Here is a 19,358-nt window from a genome sequence, read left to right as displayed (position 1 = left end):
ATTACGGCTTAACACTGTAGAGAAAGTGGTCTGGATCTGTTCTGCTATTTATTAGAAGTAGCAGAGTCCCTAGATCACTAATGCTTTTTCATTTAGATTTCTATCTCTAATTAGTCTGTGCACGAAGGTCAAAAAAGTGGTACATTTGCTATACAGATGATTCAGAAATGGCATGCATTCAGGTGAAAAAGAAATGCACCTTCTGAATAGACATTCAAACCTGTATTAAATTAATTGCCCTTTTTGCTGATGCTTTGTTCAGTTGAGGATTTTGAGTGCTTTGCATTCTTTCAAGGTCACATTGGTATCTCTCCCTCCCAAATGGATTCTCTAATGATCCCTCTCTCTTTCTCGTTTCCTTCCAGAGCATCAGAGAGATCCCACCTGGCTTTGTTAAGCCTACATGCCTGTGAAATGACCACATCTTGTGCTTGCCCTCCTGTGGAGTGAGCAGTTGTCCTTGACAGTGAAACAGAGATAAAGAGACCCATTCTCCTCCTATGGATTACAGACCTATAGGTCTGAACGCCCTGACGTGGGTCAGTCATCATTCACAGACCTCTCCCAGTGCCGTCAAGCTCCTTCGCTATTCCGTAAAATGCTGGAGTTGGAATTTCTGCTCTGGACAATTTAACACCAGGTATGAATCTCCCTAACTTTAGGACCCGAGATATTGTAGACGAGGCCGTAGAAGCTTGAGAGATGCAGACTGATGATCTATTTGCCAAAAAGCTTCAAGCCTTGAATGGGAATATGGGACCTCCTGGTGCAAACACACAGGGAACACCAGCAATGCCCAAGATGGGTGTACGTGCAAGAGTGTCCGATTGGCCACAGAAGAAGGATGGCCATGGTCCACCACCCAGATATGAAAGCCTAATGATGACCTTCCAAAATGGACAACCCAGTCAGTTGCCAGAAGATGTCATCAAACAAAGCCCAGGTTCTCCTCCCAACTCTAGCTTTCTAGAGACAAAATATGGACTTGGTGAACTTCTCAGCCAGTCTCCTGGTAAAGTTCACCACGCTCTCCAGAAGAGGAGCAACAGTGATGTCACCATCAGCGATATAGGGGCGGAGGACATGGATCAGACGGCGATCAACCCTAATACAGGTGCGACTTTGCACCGAGAGTACGGAAGCACGTCCTCCATCAATCGCCAGGGTTTACCCGACGAAGGGTTTTTTGGCAATTTAAAGGTTTTCCAGCCAGAACTCTCAGAGCAACCGAGTGCACCACCTCCGCAAGGCTTTCCAGAATTTCGCCGGTATGACACCGCCATTTCTCCAAGTCTCCAAACTGCTGCGCAGATTGCTCGGGGGGACATTCTCTGCATTCCGAACTACTCAGACTATGTGGACAGTGCGCTCTTCTACAGTCGAGAAAGGGAGAAGTCCTTCCTTCAGCGACAGAAATCTGAAAAGGGTGAAACATCTATTTTCCGCAGACTGAAAACTATGAAGAGCGAGCAGCGGCAACTAAGCGAGCACGACGATTGCAGCAGACATGGTCGTCCGTTAAGTTTCCAGAGATGCTTCGCCCACTATGACGTACAGAGCGTGCTTTTTAATATTAGTGAGGCCGTTACTAATCGTGCCAACTTGGCACGTCGGAAGAATATTACCACGGGGGCTTCTGCAGCATCCCAACACCAAATTGGTGGGGGATTGGACAGTCCTGACCCCTTGTCTATTTGTGAGCCCCCTTTGGACACATGTGAGGAACTAGCGCAAAAAGCTTCAACAGATCCTGATGAAGGAGATGGGAAGAGCAGTGGTTTGGTGCTGAGCTGCCCATACTTTCGCAATGAGATTGGTGGCGAAGGTGAAAGGAAACTGAGTGCCACCAAAACAAACAGTGGACCCCAAAATAATGCAGGGGACAATTATACTATAGAGTCTACTTTAAGCTCACACTGCACCAATGCGGGGGTTTCCGTCTTGGAAATGGCCCGTGAGAATTACGCCTCTCGAGAAAACTACGCCGTTCCACGGGATTGCATCAAACGCTACATCATTGAGCATATTGACATGGGTGCTTACTACTATCACAAGTTCTTCTTCAATAAAGGTATGTTTTACAATCTAGATTTGGCCTATACCAGGATTGTCCAATCCTGCCACTGTCTTATAGAGTTTGACTCCAACTCTAATTAAACTCGTGTGAACAAGCTAATCAAGGTCTTACTAGGCTTACCAGAATAGTTGGAGCTAAACTCTGGACAGTGGCCCTCAAGGACTGAGTTTGGACACCCCGGTCTAAAAAATTAAGTGCATCTCTTCCTGAATAATGTCCATCCCTTACTATTCTTTTTTCTTTAAAGAGCACCAGAACTACTTCGGTGTTGATGAGAACTTGGGCCCAGTGTCAGTTAGCATTCGGAGAGAGAAACTGGAGGAGGGGAAGGAGGGACCACAGTATAATTATAGGGTCATCTTCAGGACCAGCGAGGTAGGACGGCAACACAGTTGAACCCACACTATTTAACAAACTTCTTTAGATCCATTGGTCTTTGAGCCAGTCTAAAGTTTAAAGGTTTAACTTTTAAATTTAATATATTCTCATTGCCTGTGTGTGTATATGTGGTTTACTCCATGTTTCGTATCTGGCAATGAGTGGACTTCTCATTAATTTATAATTGATTTCCACCTTCCCATTAAGTGCATTACCCAGAGCTTTTATATCATTCCCTCTGAATACAGATCAGAGCTGCCTCAATAATAGCATTGATTGTTTTGAAAATCAGCTCAAGATGGATGATGTCTGTGGCGTACTATTGATTTTTCCATGTATGGTGATATAAATTACCTTACTGTACTACATGATTCTCACCGCTGACGCTATAAAAGTCCCAACCAGTGCGGTTTTTAAAATGGCATGAGATCTTTCATATGCGGCCTGCCAGGGGTTTTCCTAAGGGTGACTGGATAGTTTGCTGAACTGGCGGTTGAGCGTACAATGGCCCTCTTGCTAAAAGCCAAAGCGTTACTTCAGCATTCGCCACAGTTAGTTGAACTCAATTATTCATCGAAAAGGTTGGCAGGGCATGTCGCTGGATTTACCACCATTGCACGGACACTCCTAGAGAGTGCTTTTGCCATTTGAAAGACATCTAGAATGGTTTATCCATCTGTTCAGGATTCGAGCGTGCAGTGTATTCATTTAATGGATACATTTGCTCAGTTCAACCAACACGGAGCTCTTTCCTTCTTTTTTGCTAATATAAACTTCTCTCTCTTCACTCCATCCATCTTCAGCTCACCACTTTAAGAGGCTCAATCATGGAGGATGCCGTCCCCTCAACGGCTAAGCATGGAACTTCCCGTGGGCTGCCTCTTAAAGAGGTGCTGGAGTATGTAGTTCCAGAGGTGAACATTCAGTGTCTCAGAATGGCAAACAACTCACCTAAAGTCCCAGAACAACTGCTGAAGCTGGATCAGCAGGGGGTAAGTACAGTACTAAAAACTCTACAGTCAGTTTTACACATAGCAAGGTGTTGCTAAATTAGTTGGTTTAACATTTTGAAATGTTTTAAATGTTATAAACCATACATTAAATAAAATTGATGAACTAATTTAGTTATTTATATCATTCGTTATCATGCAAGAAGACCTTGAACTGATATGGCATGTAAATTAGAACAGAATACATCATATCTATTGAATTGTTGTTGTATTTTATTGATTGATTGATTGATTGATTGGTTTATTGAACTGGAACACTGTATTGTCTGATCAGCATCCAGCATCCTTTTTTTAATCTGCTGAAATATTACATGTGTAGTTAACATGATTTTAAACAGCGTCTTGCATTGTGGGATGCTGTAATTATTTTTTTAATTTTATAATTTGCAGTTTTATGTGTTATATGAGAGACTGCATGGAATATATTGGTTTGTTTGTTATGCCGTATGACCATTTAAAATTAATTTTTGAAGTCATCAGCTCATTAATTAAAATTCAGCCCAAAATGAAATTCTGTCATTTATTACTTACCTTCATGTCGTTCCCATAAGACCTTCGTTCTTCTTCAAGACACAAATTACAATATTTTTGATGAAATCCAAGAGCTTTCTGACCCTGCATAGACAGCAATGCAACTATCATGTTCAAATGGCCCAGAAAGGTAGTAGGGACATTGTTAAAATAGTCCATGAAACATCAGTGGTTCAACCTTAATTTTGTAAAGCTGCGAGAATACTTTTTGTATGCAAAGAAAACGACTTTAACAACTTTATTCAACAATTTCAGTGGAGACTCATGCCAAAGTGAAGAATTTGTTGAATAAAGTTGTTATTTTTGCTTCCTTTGTGCACAAAATGTTATCTCGTAGCTTCTTAACATTACGGTTGAACCATTGATGTCACATTGAATATTCTATCAGTCTCCTTTCTAGGTCTTGAATGTGGTAGTTGCATTGCTGTCTGTGGAGGGTCAGAAAGCTATCGGATTTCATCAAATATATCATAATTTGTGTTTCAAAGATGAACAAGGGTCTTGCGGGTTTGAAACAACATGTGGGTGAGTAATTAATGACCGAATTTTCAGTTTTGGGTAAACTAAACCTTTGAATGGGTAAAATATATAACAATAAGCTTATCCCACAATACAACCAGGCTGTAAAATGGTTGTACCACCATTTGGACAGTAAGAGACAGTTTGGCTAACACAAACTGACAGGTGGGAAGGAACCTTCATTCTCTAGGATGATTCATAGCATGCAGCGTACAATGTTGTGAACCGTACATGTCCGCAAGGCTTGTAATTACTGAAACATAATCAAGTGGGGGTTTAAGAAACCATCAATTATATCCTTCATACGTCCCATTCGCTTAGTTTTAATGCATAGTGATAAAACCAGAAACAGATGTTTTAAACTTCTTAAAAGCTGTTGTTCATTTGATAACTTAAGCAAGATTGAGCTTGTAAAGTGGTTCCTTTGGGCAAGGCGCCTATCAGGTGCCGCTGATGGCCTGACAGCATTTCCGTTTGGGGGTTCGGGTTGCAGGTTTGTCAGGATGAGACAGTGTTTTACTAAAGAAGCCTTTTATAAAAACAAAGATCCAATTACTTATTGACAGACCCAGACTTGCACATCTCAGGGCTGGAGTGGAACAGAGAGATGAGCAGTTTTGTCAGTAAATTGACTGAATGGAATCTGAGAAGCAGTTAAAGTCTTGATCGATATTGCAGCCACACGACGGCTGGAGGGGAAAATCTGAAGAGCAACCCTGTAGAACAATGAATGCATTGAGAGAAGCTAGTTGTAAAATTAAGGTTGGTAATTATTTCAAGTGGTATTTTGTCATTTCAAATCAATCTAGTTCAATGAATGCCTTCCTGAGGACCTCACTGAAAAATGATAATTCAGCCATTGTCTGCATTTCCAGCGTTCAGACAAAAGATAACTAGTTTTCAAGGCAAATTTTTGGACAAAACCCACAGAAAACGTCACCATGGCAACCACGTAGCTACACATAACGGCCACTTGACCCGTCTGAGATGCTGCCAACTGTGACCAGCAACACTTGGGGTGAAAATGAAAGAAAATCAAGAAAATGCTTTCTTGAGTCCCCTTCGTCAATTTCTTCTTCTCGCCTCCATACTCTCTGCCAGTTCTAACCTCTCTGATAATGGTGGTGTCTTTTTTTCACCTGTAGAGACTGTTGGTGGCATTTTATGGCACAAAAGCCAGTGCAATTGTAAGAATAGCGCTAAAATTGCTTTTACCATTTTTGAAAAATTGGTACAGGCTGGGAATTACAGGCGATTTTGGACAATTACCATAGAGCTCTTTAAATTCCTATATCATTGTAAACCAGCGTTCTTCAGTTTGTCATCCAATCAGCAGTTCCTACTATTATTGATGTTAAGTATCGTATTTTTGACATACTGTTCATTATCATTTAATAATTGTCCAACTTTTTTTTTTTTTTTTGGCCTGTCTGAAGCCAAATGTCTGGTTCGAAAGCTGCTTTCTTTATTTCCTGGCTGGTATGCGTGTCTCATACATAATGCAAAAGTGGCATCTGAGGCCAGACTGCATGTCATTATGTGTCAGGCTTTTGCGTAGATTGATGGCACTTAACATGACTAAATCACCACTTGTGGTAGTTGATGTATATTACCATTCCATAATATGCTTTAAGAGCGCTTTTGAAGGTTTCCTGTACGTGCAGGTGCATTAAAGATTGCATAAATGCATCACTTTTTACTTTTTAGTCTTACAGAATTGATTTAGTTACGTAATAAATCCTGGCATGTAATATGTAAGGGACAGTAGTGATATTTTTAATATTGTCAATTGAATAGAAAATATAAATATTAGAAATTTAACTTAGAAATATATACATATTTGGAAATATATTGTTAATCTTCAATGCTCAAAATTTGTATATGTGTGTATGTGTATATATATCTCAAGACTCTGACGCCAAAGAGTTTTTTCCTAATTACACAGATTTTTAGTCTATTTTATTCTGTGAAAAGTAGAGACTACAAAATGATACAATAGATTAAATGACCATGGTGTAGCAGATCATTTGCTGGGAACCAGTCAAATACACAGTACAGTGTAATGGCCATTTATTAAAAAATGTGATTACTAGTGTATGTGATGTAATTAGGGCTTTGCAGTACTCTGTCAAGGATGTAATAACTGGTTCAAACTGAAGAGTGATGCACAAAAAACCTGTCAAATAGCATTACAGTAATTGTAACGGTTTGTGGTTTTATTCTTTGTAAATTGTAGCTGAGTTACCAGCACAAAGTGGGCATCCTGTATTGCCAGGCTGGGCAGAGCACAGAGGAGGAGATGTACAATAATGAGAGTGGTAGTCCTGCACTGGAAGAGTTTCTGGATCTGCTGGGTCAGAAAGTCAGACTGAAAGGGTTCAACAAGTACAGGGCACAGTTGGACAACAAAAGTAAGTGCTGCTCTCACGATGATGTCCTTAAAATGTTTGAACGCTTGATCCACTTTCACTGCTGGGAATCTTTGACAAGCCAAAAAGCTGCTTGGCAGCTTCAGGTTCATTTCTAAAATGGGTTTTGTTAATACCATATTTGTTCTCGGTCAGTGCATATCGAGCATTGGACAGTTTCTCATAATCTCTTGGTCTGTGCAGATGAGCCATTTGCAAATTAATAGTGAACTGCGAGAGACTAATTTCACATTTCATCATCAGTGTATGTGTCTTTTTAATTTACTGCCTTTATACTGATGTGTGTGATATAATCGCATCTTTTCTACAGCGGACTCCACTGGCACACACTCTCTCTACACCACCTATAAAGACTTTGAACTGATGTTTCATGTCTCTACAATGCTGCCCTACACACCCAACAACAGACAACAAGTGAGTCAGACACATTTTATAGTTGTTTCCTTGTTTCTAACCCAAAACGTTTGAATGGTATTCTAGGATACTAATGACAACATTTTTATTGTTGGTAACATATCATGACTTTTTCCATATTTAAGTGCTATAATCAGGTTCCCGGTGCATCTAACAACCCAGAAAAAGTACAACGCCGTACATTTAAACCTGTCTCTGCAAGCTCAGATTTTGCTCCCCTGTGACATAGAAAGGGGATCTTATTACAATATTACCGCCCCTTAATCTGCACATTTTCACCCAGGCACCGCCATTGTGTTTTCACAAGCAACAACGGTGTACCAGTACTTTCACCGAGACGAAAGTTCAAGAAAAGCATTCTAAATGTTCTGTTGTAGGCTGCACAGATGAGAACAGAACAGTATTTAGAGTCCCAGTCTCGGAAGAGACGAGAGCAGTAGTTTTATTGATTTATTTGCTGTATTTTACACTGCTGCCACACAGATGTAATATAAATGTGTGATTTCTTTCCCAGCTGTTTACCTTCACAAACATAACCTTTTTTTTTGTAACTCGTGTGTGTTTTTTTTTTTTTAATCATAAAATAGTTTAATTAGTTTACTTTTAGTTAAGTACTCACTTGCTTTGTGACAGCTGCTTTCTGAACACGTGCTTCAGATGTTTTTATCAGAGTGTCTGAGATACGAGCCGTAAAGGCACAACCTATTCTGGAAAAAGGGGCAGGGAGCAGCAGCTCATTTGCATTTAAAGAGTCATGCACGAAAGCGGTGTGTTTCTGCTTCTGCTGTAGCCATTTTCTCAAACTTCTCAGACACATTCTAAGGATACCTGAGACTTACATTACATAATGTAAAAAAAGGCATAATAGGCTTTAATGGTAGATATTTATCATATGTAGTTAGGTGCAATTATAATTTCTTTATTGCAAACGAAAAAGCAGATTGGCCTTCCTGCTGATTTATGCACACTTGAACAAGCACCTGCGCGAATGAGATTGAGGTCTGATCACTTACTCATGCCTGTCTACACAAAACTCTTTCAGCCCCTGTCAGCTCCCTGTTCAAGTGGCTGGTCTTGATCTGTGCATCTTTACAGACCTCACAGAGCCTAGACCAATTGTCCTGCATCCTGCTAATTGTAAACACTTCAGCGGGCAGGCCACGTTGTCATGGCAACCGTCTGAATGCCCCATCTTTTCACCAAAAAAAAAAAAAAAATCTCCCTTTCCAGTTGCCCAGACAAGGCACAGATTTTATGTCTTAAGTGACGAGCAGAACATATCAGAGATAATTAATTAGAAATGAGTCATTTTCTGATGCATTTAAAATGAAAGGCTGTTCGTATTTATTTGGTGGAACAAATTTAAAAAGATTCATTTCCTTCATCCGCTGTACTTTTCAATGGGCGGAACAATCCTAATAGAGTCTGCCGCAGATTAATTTACCACCGTAACAGCTTTCCATCAATGACTTCCTGAAATCCCCATGGCTAGACTGAGCTCAGTCGGATAATAAAATTGAGATTTGTGCTTTTAAAAGAAAGCTGTTTTTAGAGAATGAGCAGAAAGACAAGTAAAGAAGCCCTTATGTGGGTCTTTATATGGCTGGTTTGTGGGATTTGTTGTTTTCTGTCCATTGGATCATGGTCTGATAGGGATAATCTTGGAAAATAAGCTGGTGAAGATCTCCACAGCTTTACATTCAGTACACCTCTGATCCTCTTTCTTTCCTTTGCTGACAGAGAGATGAGCTCAAGGATATACAGTAGCCTACAGCTAAACCATTTACACTTTATCTAAGCTTCCTTATAAACAGTTATGTTACTGCTGTTCTTTATATTTGATTTGATTTTATCCTGTGATGCATGTATTTCCACTTTTGGACTGTGTGTTTGAAGTTTATTTTTGCTTTGGTTTTCTAAATGGATGGCATTAACTATAACTAGTTTATTGTTAAAATGTGCACTATGGTGACTTTCTTCATATTGTCTTTTCCCCTATCCAGCTACTGAGGAAAAGGCACATTGGAAATGACATTGTGACCATCATTTTCCAGGAGCCAGGAGCTTTTCCATTCACACCCCAAAACATACGCTCTCACTTTCAACATGTCTTCATCATCGTCAAAGTCCACAATCCTTGCACAGAGCATGTGTGTTACAGGTAAGATGTAAAATGTAAATTCCTCATCTTTATTAGCCTACCCCTTAAAATAAATGCTTCTGTTTCACAAAAACTAATACATGTGTCTTTGTTGAACTAAATACTGTTTTTAGCAAAGTCATACCCCAACCCATCCCAAATAAATCCAATTTTGTAAATTAAAGATTTCATCTTTTTGGGACTGGGGGCAGAGGCAGACAAAGACGCTTTGCAAACAGCTCGGTGACAGTCAGATTTGACCTCTCAGAACGATAGGGAGGATTAAAGGATAAGATCGAAGGGAATTCAATTTCCAGTCTTATTTACTCAGTGTGTACCTCTCAAGCTTGTTCAGCGTAACATTGCAGAGAGCTGAGAGAGGCTGGAACCCGGCTCAAAGCAAAATTGCCCGTCTCATCTTCTGAGCAGATCTGTGAGAGACTGCTGCGGAAAGATTTCTGAATTGATGTCAATGCGGAAGTCAAACAGAAAATCTTTCTATGTGTTTTTCTTTCGAAGGGTCTATCGTACATATTACAGAAATGTAAATATGAATGTGAAAATACTGTCTCATATCCCAGCCTAATAAGTGGAGACAAATCTAAGCCATTCATAGATTGATTGGATTAATGTCCTGATAAAAGGATATGTAAAATAAACATTTATTATATTTTATTATATGTATTTCTTTTATGTTTTTCCAAGTCTGTTTTGCTTACCAGAGAAGCAGTAATATTGTAAATTATTATAGCTTTGTGTTTACAATATTTACAACTGTTTTCTATTTTAATGCATTTTAAAATGCAATATATTCCTATGATGGCAAAGCGGGCATATATTTTCAGCAACCATTTCTCCAGTTTTTAGTGTCACATGATTCTTCAGAAATTCTAATATCTTTGTGGAATATTTAATATAATACCTAATGGGGGCTTGTGGCAAAAATGTCACCAAAATGAACAAAAATGCCCCATAAGTTCAAGACACAGGGGCCAAAACTGCCCCTGCTCAGTTAAACAACTTATTACCGCTGTTGTGATTAAAATGAAATGTGAAAATCCAGAATTGCAGAATTCCATTTAGATTCGCTCACACTGCATCAGCTTTTACGCACTGTTTTGTGCAGCGTTGAGCCTTAGAACCAATCAAACGCGTTTCTGTTGAACTTAGGAATGCACTGGCCAATCAGAGGTGCTCAGATAAGTCAGCGCTGAAAACGCCAAAGCTATTGATAAGTGTGAATTCTGCTTGCGAATTCCTGCTTGTGAATTCCGTAATAATTTCGTAGTTTCAGTGATTATAACAGGAGTTTTTGCATAACTTGTGCTAGATGTGGCTAACATCTTGGACTGCCATTTTTGTCTATGAAGCCAGAATATCACGTACCCAAAACTAAACAAAAATGTTTTATATTGTTTTTTATATCAATATTATTAATCATTATTACAATATAAAGAGCAATAAATTACACAAAAAAATGTCATAATATTCCTGTAAAGTATTTTACATTTTAAGACATTTGGTTTTCAATTTTTTTTTTGTTTTTTTATAATAATGAGGTGATTATAAAAATTGCCCTCACAAATGTGAAAAATGGCCCTAAAAATCAATTTCAGGGGGCAATTTTTGATGACTAGATCAAAAGAGCATAATTTATTTCAAGTGATTAAAACTAATTTAATCTTTTTTCTTTTTTTTATTAAATAGTGTCGCAGTTGCCAGATCCAAAGATGTGCCTGTGTTTGGACCTCCCATACCCAAGGGGGTGATGTTCCCAAAGTCAGCTGTATTCCGGGATTTCCTGTTGGCCAAAGTGATCAATGCCGAAAACGCAGCCCACAAGTCTGAGAAGTTCCGTGCCATGGCGACACGTACCCGCCAGGAATACCTTAAAGACCTAGTAGACAACTTCACCGGTGCAACACCTGTGGACGCGACTGGTGCGAAATTCAGCTTCATCACCCTAGGCGCCAAAAGGAAGGAACGCACCCGCCCAAGGAACAATGCTCATCTGTACAGCACGGGAGCCATCACATGGTCGGTGGTTGCCCGGGACAGTTGCCAGTCCACCGATATTGGTTGTTTGTTGGCCATCTCCCGAGAGTTTGTGGCGCTCATTGAGGAAGCGTCCCGGGAAGTGGTTTTCAACTGTTACTGCAAGGACGTGATTGGCTGGAGCTCGTCCTCAATGGTGGGAAGGCTGAAGCTGTTTTACGAGCGCGGTGACTGTGTGGTGTTTTCCGTGCAGGACGGATGCCCAGAGGAAGTTCGAGAGGTCATACAGCGATTAGAGGTATGAGTAGCCAATCCAAGAGGAAAGATCAGGTTTAATCTAAGCTGAGACTTAGACCAAGCTTGCCTTTTACTGTGAATAAGTGAGCAGTGTTGGTATACAGGATCAAGTTTCTCTTGCAAACAGGGGCCAAGGGTCAATGGATTAGCATTAGAAAGGTAGAAAGACCATGTTAGAGCAGATTACCCTACCTTAGTTTACCTTTAGCTTGCCAGAACGTTCACTTCATTCACTCAGGGATAAATACATAAATCAACACACACCTTAATAAAACAATATTAGTTGCGCTTCTTGCTTTATTGCCACCTATTCATGCTCCAGACCTGCAGACTTTTACGTTTTTTACAGTGCAGTGGAGGGTTAAATGGGTGTACATGCTGTTTTAGTTGATGGACCTAGTCGGCATGTGTGGTCCGTTCTCTTTGTGAGATTTGACAGCTTGTAAAATACCGTCCTTTGACTCTTAAACATGCTGTTAAATGTGTTTATTGCATTGGGTGGTTTGCTGTCATCATCATAGCATTTGTGCAGCAGACCATCAGCACGTTTTCTTGGAATAAGCAAAAATTTCAAATTCGGTCATCATCTACTCAACCTCATGTTATTCCAAACCTGTATGACTGACTTTTTATGTGTTGAACACAAAAAAAGATATTTTGACAAATATTCTAGTGTTTTTTGTTTGTTTTTGTCCATACAAAACAAACATTTTTCTCTTTTTTGGACCCGATTGACCCATTGAACAGTTACAAAAATTCTTCAGAATATCTTGTGTTAGCCAAAAATTAAGAAAATAATTTAATGTGGGTTAGGAACGACATGTGTTTCCTATATTTCCTTTATTAATATACTTTTACTATTTGTGGTTTGTGTGTTTTAAAAATAAGAGAGATCATACAAAATGAATGTTATTTTTTATTTAGTACTGTCCACAAGATAAAAAAAATAGCTGAAATTATTAAAATAACCCCCTTCAAAAGTTTAGGAACCCTTGGTTCTTAATACTGTGTGTGGTTACTTGGATGACCTACGACTTTTTTTTTTTTTTTCAGAAAAATCCTCCAGGTTCTGCAGATTCTTCAGTTTTCCAGCATCTTTTGCATATTGGAACCCTTTCCAGCAGTGACTGTATGATTTTGAGATCCATCGTTTCACACTGAGGACAACTGAGGGACTCAAACACAACTATTAAAAAAGGTTCAAACATTCACTGATGCTCCAGACGAAAAAATATGCGTTAAGAGTCAGGAGGTGAAAACTTTTGAACACAATGAAGTGCTCTTAATGCATCATGTTTCCTTTAGGAGCATCAGTAAATGTTTGAAATATTTTAAAAGTTGTGTTTGAGTCCCTCAATTGTCCTCGGTGTTAAAAGATAAATCTCAAAATCATACAGTAACTGCAGGAAAGGGTTCCAATATGCAAAAGATGCTGGAAAACTGAAGAATCTGCAGGACCTGGATAAAAAAAAACAGTCGTAGATCATCCAGGTAACCACACACAGTATTAAGAACCAAGGGTTCCCAAACTTTTGAAAGGGGTTCTTTTAATAATTTCCGCTATTTTTTTGTCTTGTGTCATGTTAACATTTTTAATGTAAAATAGCTTAGATTCTGCAAGGGGTTCCCAAACTTTCACAAGCCACTGGATATAATAAAGTAATATGGTTTAGTATGGTAAAAGTCAAGTTAAGGTCCTTGCACACAGAGTCTGAAATTTTCACACGTTAAAAAATAAATATGACCTCACATTTACACACTGCCTCATAAAAAAATTGGATCGGGTTAAATTTTCTTCTTTCCCATCCATAGCAAGCATTTTGTTTTGACAATTCAGAGCCACCGTACAAGTGAACGCCATAATCCAGAATGGCGTCTGACAAGTTGATCCACTTCTTCTTGCATCACAAAGCACTATATGACAAACAAAGTGCATACATACAAAATAATGGTGTTGTATTATATGCTGTAGCCTATTATGTGCTGCTTTCAATGTTTGATGAATGTTTAGGGTGACGAATATGAAAATTTCTGACTCTGTGTGCAAGAACCTATATGCCTGAATTGTTGAGCAACAGATCTTCTCTAACTTAAAAAAGGGAAGCTTATATTTCTTTTTAACCACCTTAGCCTCTTCAAAGTGCTTTTGTGGGTGCTTAGAAAAGGTGCCTTTGGGCTTTTAGTAACTTTGCAGAGTCAGAGTAATATCAGCTTACCTGAGGTTTGCTTAAAACTGTTTATTTTCAGATCAAGTAGTTGCATGCAGAATATTTTAAGCTGTTTGGCCAACACACTTTTGTTTTAGGTGTCATAGGGGCAGATTCATGGGAAATTGTCTTAATAAAACAATAAAGACTTTTCTTTAGATAAATTCCAAACGAGAAACAAGTTCTCACTTATTTTCTTAAGACCATCTTACTTTTTTCTGAGAAAATGTTATCTGGTTTGTATGGCGGTTCTTGCCAAAGACTTGCCGATCAGCTCAAAGGCTGTATTTCTGAATTATGTCGTAATTATAGGCTTACATTAAAATCCCCTAATTGACTTGTTTTTGTAGAGTTATTGAATTTCCATTTCAGCAAAATGTCACCTCACGCAATCGCTGTTTGCGTTAATGATCGTTGGTGTCATTTCAGAGAACATGTGCACATCCATAGTAGAAGTAATATGTACTGTACCGTTATTATAGAGCTTTTCGACCCTGCATAAACAGCAACGCAACTAACATGTTCAAAGCCCAGAAACGTAGTAAGGACATTAATGAAATAGTCCATGTGACATCAGTGGTTCAACCGTAATGTTATGAAGCTACGAGAATACTTTGTGCGCAAAGGAAACAAAAATGTTGACTTTAGAAAGTAAAGAAACTGAGAAGAAAACTGCAGTTAGAAAGAATGTTTAGTGAATCTGGCCCCAGGTTGTCAGTTCGGCTTGTAGGAATGTGTTATTCATGAGACAACCACTCTGTTGTGTTCTCCAATGTTGGTTTGACATCAGTTAATTTCATCCTTGAGAGACCTGGCTTCAACTATCATCTATATCTCTGCGTACTTGCTTGCCCATCTGCATGCTTACCTGTGCAGGACCTTCAGCCCATCATCACAGCACAGATTCTATCTTCAAAAGTTGCTGAGGTGACACAAACCTTGTTTTAACGTTTGTACGTCTGTTCTTTCTTCACTGCAGATGGTCACCAGGGGTTGTGAGGCGCTAGAGATGATCCTGCGCAGAAATGCTCTGGGGCAGCTGGGCTTCCACGTCAACTTCGAAGGCGTGGTTGCCGATGTGGAGCCGTTCGGGTTTGCCTGGCAGGCAGGACTTCGCCCAGGCTGCCGTTTGGTGGAGATCTGCAAGGTCGCTGTTGGGACTCTAACTCACGAGCAGATGATTGAGTATTTGCGGACCTCCACACCTGTTACGGTGGTGGTCATACAGCCACATGAGGATGGCACCCCCAGAAGGTACAGTTTGTCCTCCATCTTATATTGGCAGATATGCTTAAAATGTGAAGTTGAGGTCAAAAGTTTACATACACCTTGCAGAATCTGTTCATTATTTTACCCAAATAAGAGGGATCATACAAAATGCATGTTATTCTTTATTTAGTACTGACCTGAATAAGATATTCCACATAAAAGATGTTTATATATAGTCCACAAGAGAAAATAGTTGAATTTATAAAAATGACCCCATTCAAAAGTTTACATACGCTTGATTCTTAATATTGTGTTGGAATGATCCACAGCTGTGTTTTTGTTTAGTGATAGTTGTTCATGAGTCCCTTGTTTGTCTTGAACAGTTAAACTGCCCTCTGTTCTTCAAAAAAAATCCTTCAGGTTCAACAAATTCTTTGTTTTTTTAGCATTTTTGTGTATTTTAACCCTTTCCATTAATGATGGTATGATTTTGAGATCCATCTTTTCACACTGAGGATAACTGAGGGACTCATATGCAACTATTACAGAAGGTTCAAACGCTCATCGATGCTCCAGAAGGAAAAACAATGAGAGCCAAGGGTGTAAACATTTTGAATTTTAGGATCAGGGTAAATTTAATTTATGTTGTCTTTTGGGAAACATGTAATCTTCTATAGCTTCTGAAGGGCAATACTAAATTAAAACAGAATATGATATTTAGGCAAAATAAGAAAAATGTACACATCTTCATTCTGTTCAAAAGTTTACACCCCTGGCCATTGTTTTTCCTTCTGGAGCATCAGTGAATGTTTGAACCTTCTGTAATAGTTGCATATGAGTCCCTCAGTTGTCCTCAGTGCAAAAAGGTGGATCTCAAAATCATACAGTCATTATTGGGAAGGGTTCAAATACACAGAAATGCTGTAAAACTAAAGAATTTGTGTGACCTGAAGGATTTTTCTGAAGAACAGCGGGCAGTTTAACATGCATCCCTCTTATTTTGGTCAAATATTTAACATTTTGCCGATTCTGCAAGGTGTATGTAAACTTTTGACCTCAACTGTAGATGTACAATTTACTGCACAAAGATGAAGCCCATGTTATTAACCTTAATCTGGTATGTTCTACGTCATGTTGTGGCCACATTTACAACCCTCAAAATTGAATTTTTATCTTTTATTAAATGCAACTCATGGACAGATGGGCCACACCAGTTTCTCATGGTTCAACAGAGGTCATCTCCTGAAGAGATTATTAATCCTCTTGAGATAATCTGTGAATGATATGATCGTAGTCTACTATTGTTTTTTCAAGGCTGTACATGAAAGAAAACCACTTACAGCAAACTATCCTGGAATAGAAAGTGACCCTGAACCCTTTTGAACTTTGTTGAACACGTGCCTCATGTTCTGTTTGCTCATTTCAGAAGAGCCGAGGGCTTTACCAAGAACATCTGAAGGCAGAGATTAAAGTGACCCTGTAGACTGTCAATAACTGGATTGACATTTATCGCCTCCCTGCGAGGCATAAAAGCTAGAGATATCAAGCGCACTGTGCTTTTTGTAAACATAAATTTATAGAGGATTGCTTGCACTTCTGGTTGACCTTAACTGCTCTATATATCTGTATCTTGGGCAAGTCGTTTCTAGAGAACTAAAGTTAACTGAAACATGCCCGGGCAAGTCAGGGTTGTATTTGGTTACAGATCAGAGCAGTAAGTTTAGAAATAATGTTCCAACTGTCATTTAACAAGAACTTTGTAACTAAACTTGTAACACATTTGTGCAAACTACTAACAATGCACACATAGCAACACACTAAAACTAGCACTTTAGCAATGCATTAAAACCACTCAAAGCAACTCAATTTCTGTAAAAATCTAGGTTGTTCTCTAAGTCTGCAGTCATTAGAGATGTCTTGAATTTGAAACGAATAGGCGTATTTCTTTCCTTCACAACACTTTGTTTGGAAGACATTTCTCAATTCCAGGAATTTGTGTGTGAGAGTCTAAGAGTGTGGTGTTTTTCAATGAAGTACTTTTTTGAAGCACTGTATCTCATTGTAGAGCCTGTGAGAATCTGTCTTGAGAGCTCTTGCCAGTTCCAGCTTTCCATTCAAGAAGATCACCAGAGATTCTTGTTTCGGGAGTATTTCAGTGCGTGTGGTCGGCACAGAGTGGATTAGATCGGAAATGCATCATTAACCATCAATGAATCCCACTGGCGTGGGCTGGACTTGCGTTAATTTTCTGTTTGTTCTTTTGGTTTTTCCCTCTCTAATCACACAAGCCACAGATAATCACAGCAAAATACAGTACATCATTTATCTGATACCATTTGTCATCGCATTTGTGGATGTGTGTCTTCTCTTGCCAAACAGCCCTGCAGTGATTATCATTTAATACATTCTGCCAATTTCACTTACAAGATGTTCCCTTGATGCTAAATTTTGCATTTCACTAGCTGACTAGAGAGACTAGAAAAATAATCCAGATTAATAAATTGGAATGCATTCATAGAAATAGCCTGGCTCTAAATACAGCTCAAAATACAGGTCAAATGTTTTTGCAGAATGTGCAAAATGTAAATTATTTTACCAAAATAAGAGGGATCATACAAAATGCATGTTATTTTTTATTTAGTACTGACTTAAATAAGATATTTCACATAAAAGACATACATATATAGTCCACAAGAGAAAACAATAGTTGAATTTATTAAAAAAATGACCCTGTTCAAAAGTTTACATACACTTAATTCCTAATACTGTGTTGTTACTTGAATGATTTTGAATGTTTTTTTTTTTTTGTTTAGTGACTGTTGTTCATGAGTCCCTTGTTGTCCTAAACAGAAAAATCCTTTAGGTCCCAAACTTTCCTTGGTTTTTCAGTGTTTTTGTGTATTTTTGAACTCTTTCCAACAATGACTATGATTTTGAGGTCCATCTTTTCACACTGAGGTTAACTGACTCATAGGCAACTATTACAGAAGGTTCAAACGCTCACTGATGCTCCAGAAGGAAAAACGATGCATTAAGAGCCAAATATAGATTCACTATTAAGGCACATCCCTAATCTACAGAAAGGAGTCACAAGATTAATATCAGTGAAACCAAATCCTAAAGATTTTCTGTTTTTGAACTCCATATTTTTTTTTACTGTGGTCTCAAACCTTTAGACCCCTCTGTGTGTGTGTGTGTGTGTGTGTGTGTGTGTGTGTGTGTGTGTGTGTGTGTGTGTGTGTGTGTGTACCTGGTATTCATCACGTTGTGGGGACCAAATGTCCCCACAAGGATAGGAATACCAGTAGATTTTGACCTTGTGGGGACATTTCTCAGGTCCCCATGAGGAAACAGGCTTATAAATCATGCACAATGAGTTTTTTTGAGGAAGTAAAGGTGTGCACAATCTCCTGTGAGGGCTAGGTTTAGGTGTAGGGTAGGTGTAGGGCGATAGAAAGTATGGTTTGTACAGTATAAAAACCATTACGCCTATGGAATGTCCCCATAAAACATGTAAACCCAACGTGTGTGTGTGTGTGTGTGTGTGTGTGTGTGTGTGTGTGTGTGTGTGTGTGTATATATATATATATATATATATATATATATATATATATATATATATATATATATACGTGAACAGCCAAGAGTTATCTGGTCAGCTCAGAAGCGTGAAAGGAAAAAGAGATCCCACTGTTGGGGGACTCTGACCTGTAACTCAGCTGCCATGATAATCCTCATTCTTTTGGAAGGAGTGGTCTGCCCTCACAATGCTGATTTCAACCTCTCAGCCATTTCAGGGCTAATTAACTTAAAAAAAAGTGATCTGTTCAAAAATCAGGCTAATCTGTAGTATGGGTGTGATTATTCCCTGCAGGCTTTTCTATAATTAGATATGTTGTGGGGTACATGTTATGCTGTTGACATAATGCAAGTTGTTTCTAAGTGGAGATAAACACTGGCGAACATAAAAAAAATATTGTGGTTGCCATCACACAGCACTCACGCCCTGTATACAGTAATGCTGGATGTATGTAATGCTAAGCGCAGATGCCATATCGGTCACGTCCTTACCTGCTTACCTGTAAAGAAAAGTTCATGTGACTCAACCTGAAAACACAAATAAGTTTATGACTGTTCACCATGTTCAAAATG

At 38.9% G+C, this 19,358-nt stretch overlaps 1 protein-coding gene across 1 annotated transcript in view; it reads left to right on the top strand.

The window, feature by feature from the left end:
• Nucleotides 1-369: 369 nt before the first annotated feature.
• LOC141293439 (signal-induced proliferation-associated 1 like 2) overlaps nt 370-19,358 on the top strand; it is a 34,933-nt gene continuing 15,944 nt past the window's right edge. Inside the window, exons 1-8 of the mRNA XM_073825481.1 lie at nt 370-2,071; nt 2,325-2,452; nt 3,259-3,447; nt 6,752-6,926; nt 7,255-7,358; nt 9,362-9,519; nt 11,206-11,791; nt 14,977-15,251. Coding sequence (XP_073681582.1) covers nt 703-2,071; nt 2,325-2,452; nt 3,259-3,447; nt 6,752-6,926; nt 7,255-7,358; nt 9,362-9,519; nt 11,206-11,791; nt 14,977-15,251 — 2,984 coding nt within the window. The 5' untranslated portion in view covers nt 370-702. The remainder of the gene's footprint in view (nt 2,072-2,324; nt 2,453-3,258; nt 3,448-6,751; nt 6,927-7,254; nt 7,359-9,361; nt 9,520-11,205; nt 11,792-14,976; nt 15,252-19,358) is intronic.

Source organism: Garra rufa, chromosome 20 (genome assembly GCF_049309525.1).
Source record: "Garra rufa chromosome 20, GarRuf1.0, whole genome shotgun sequence".
In the NCBI taxonomy this organism is placed as follows: Eukaryota; Metazoa; Chordata; class Actinopteri; order Cypriniformes; family Cyprinidae; genus Garra; species Garra rufa.
This window is presented reverse-complemented; position numbering and strand designations above follow the sequence as displayed.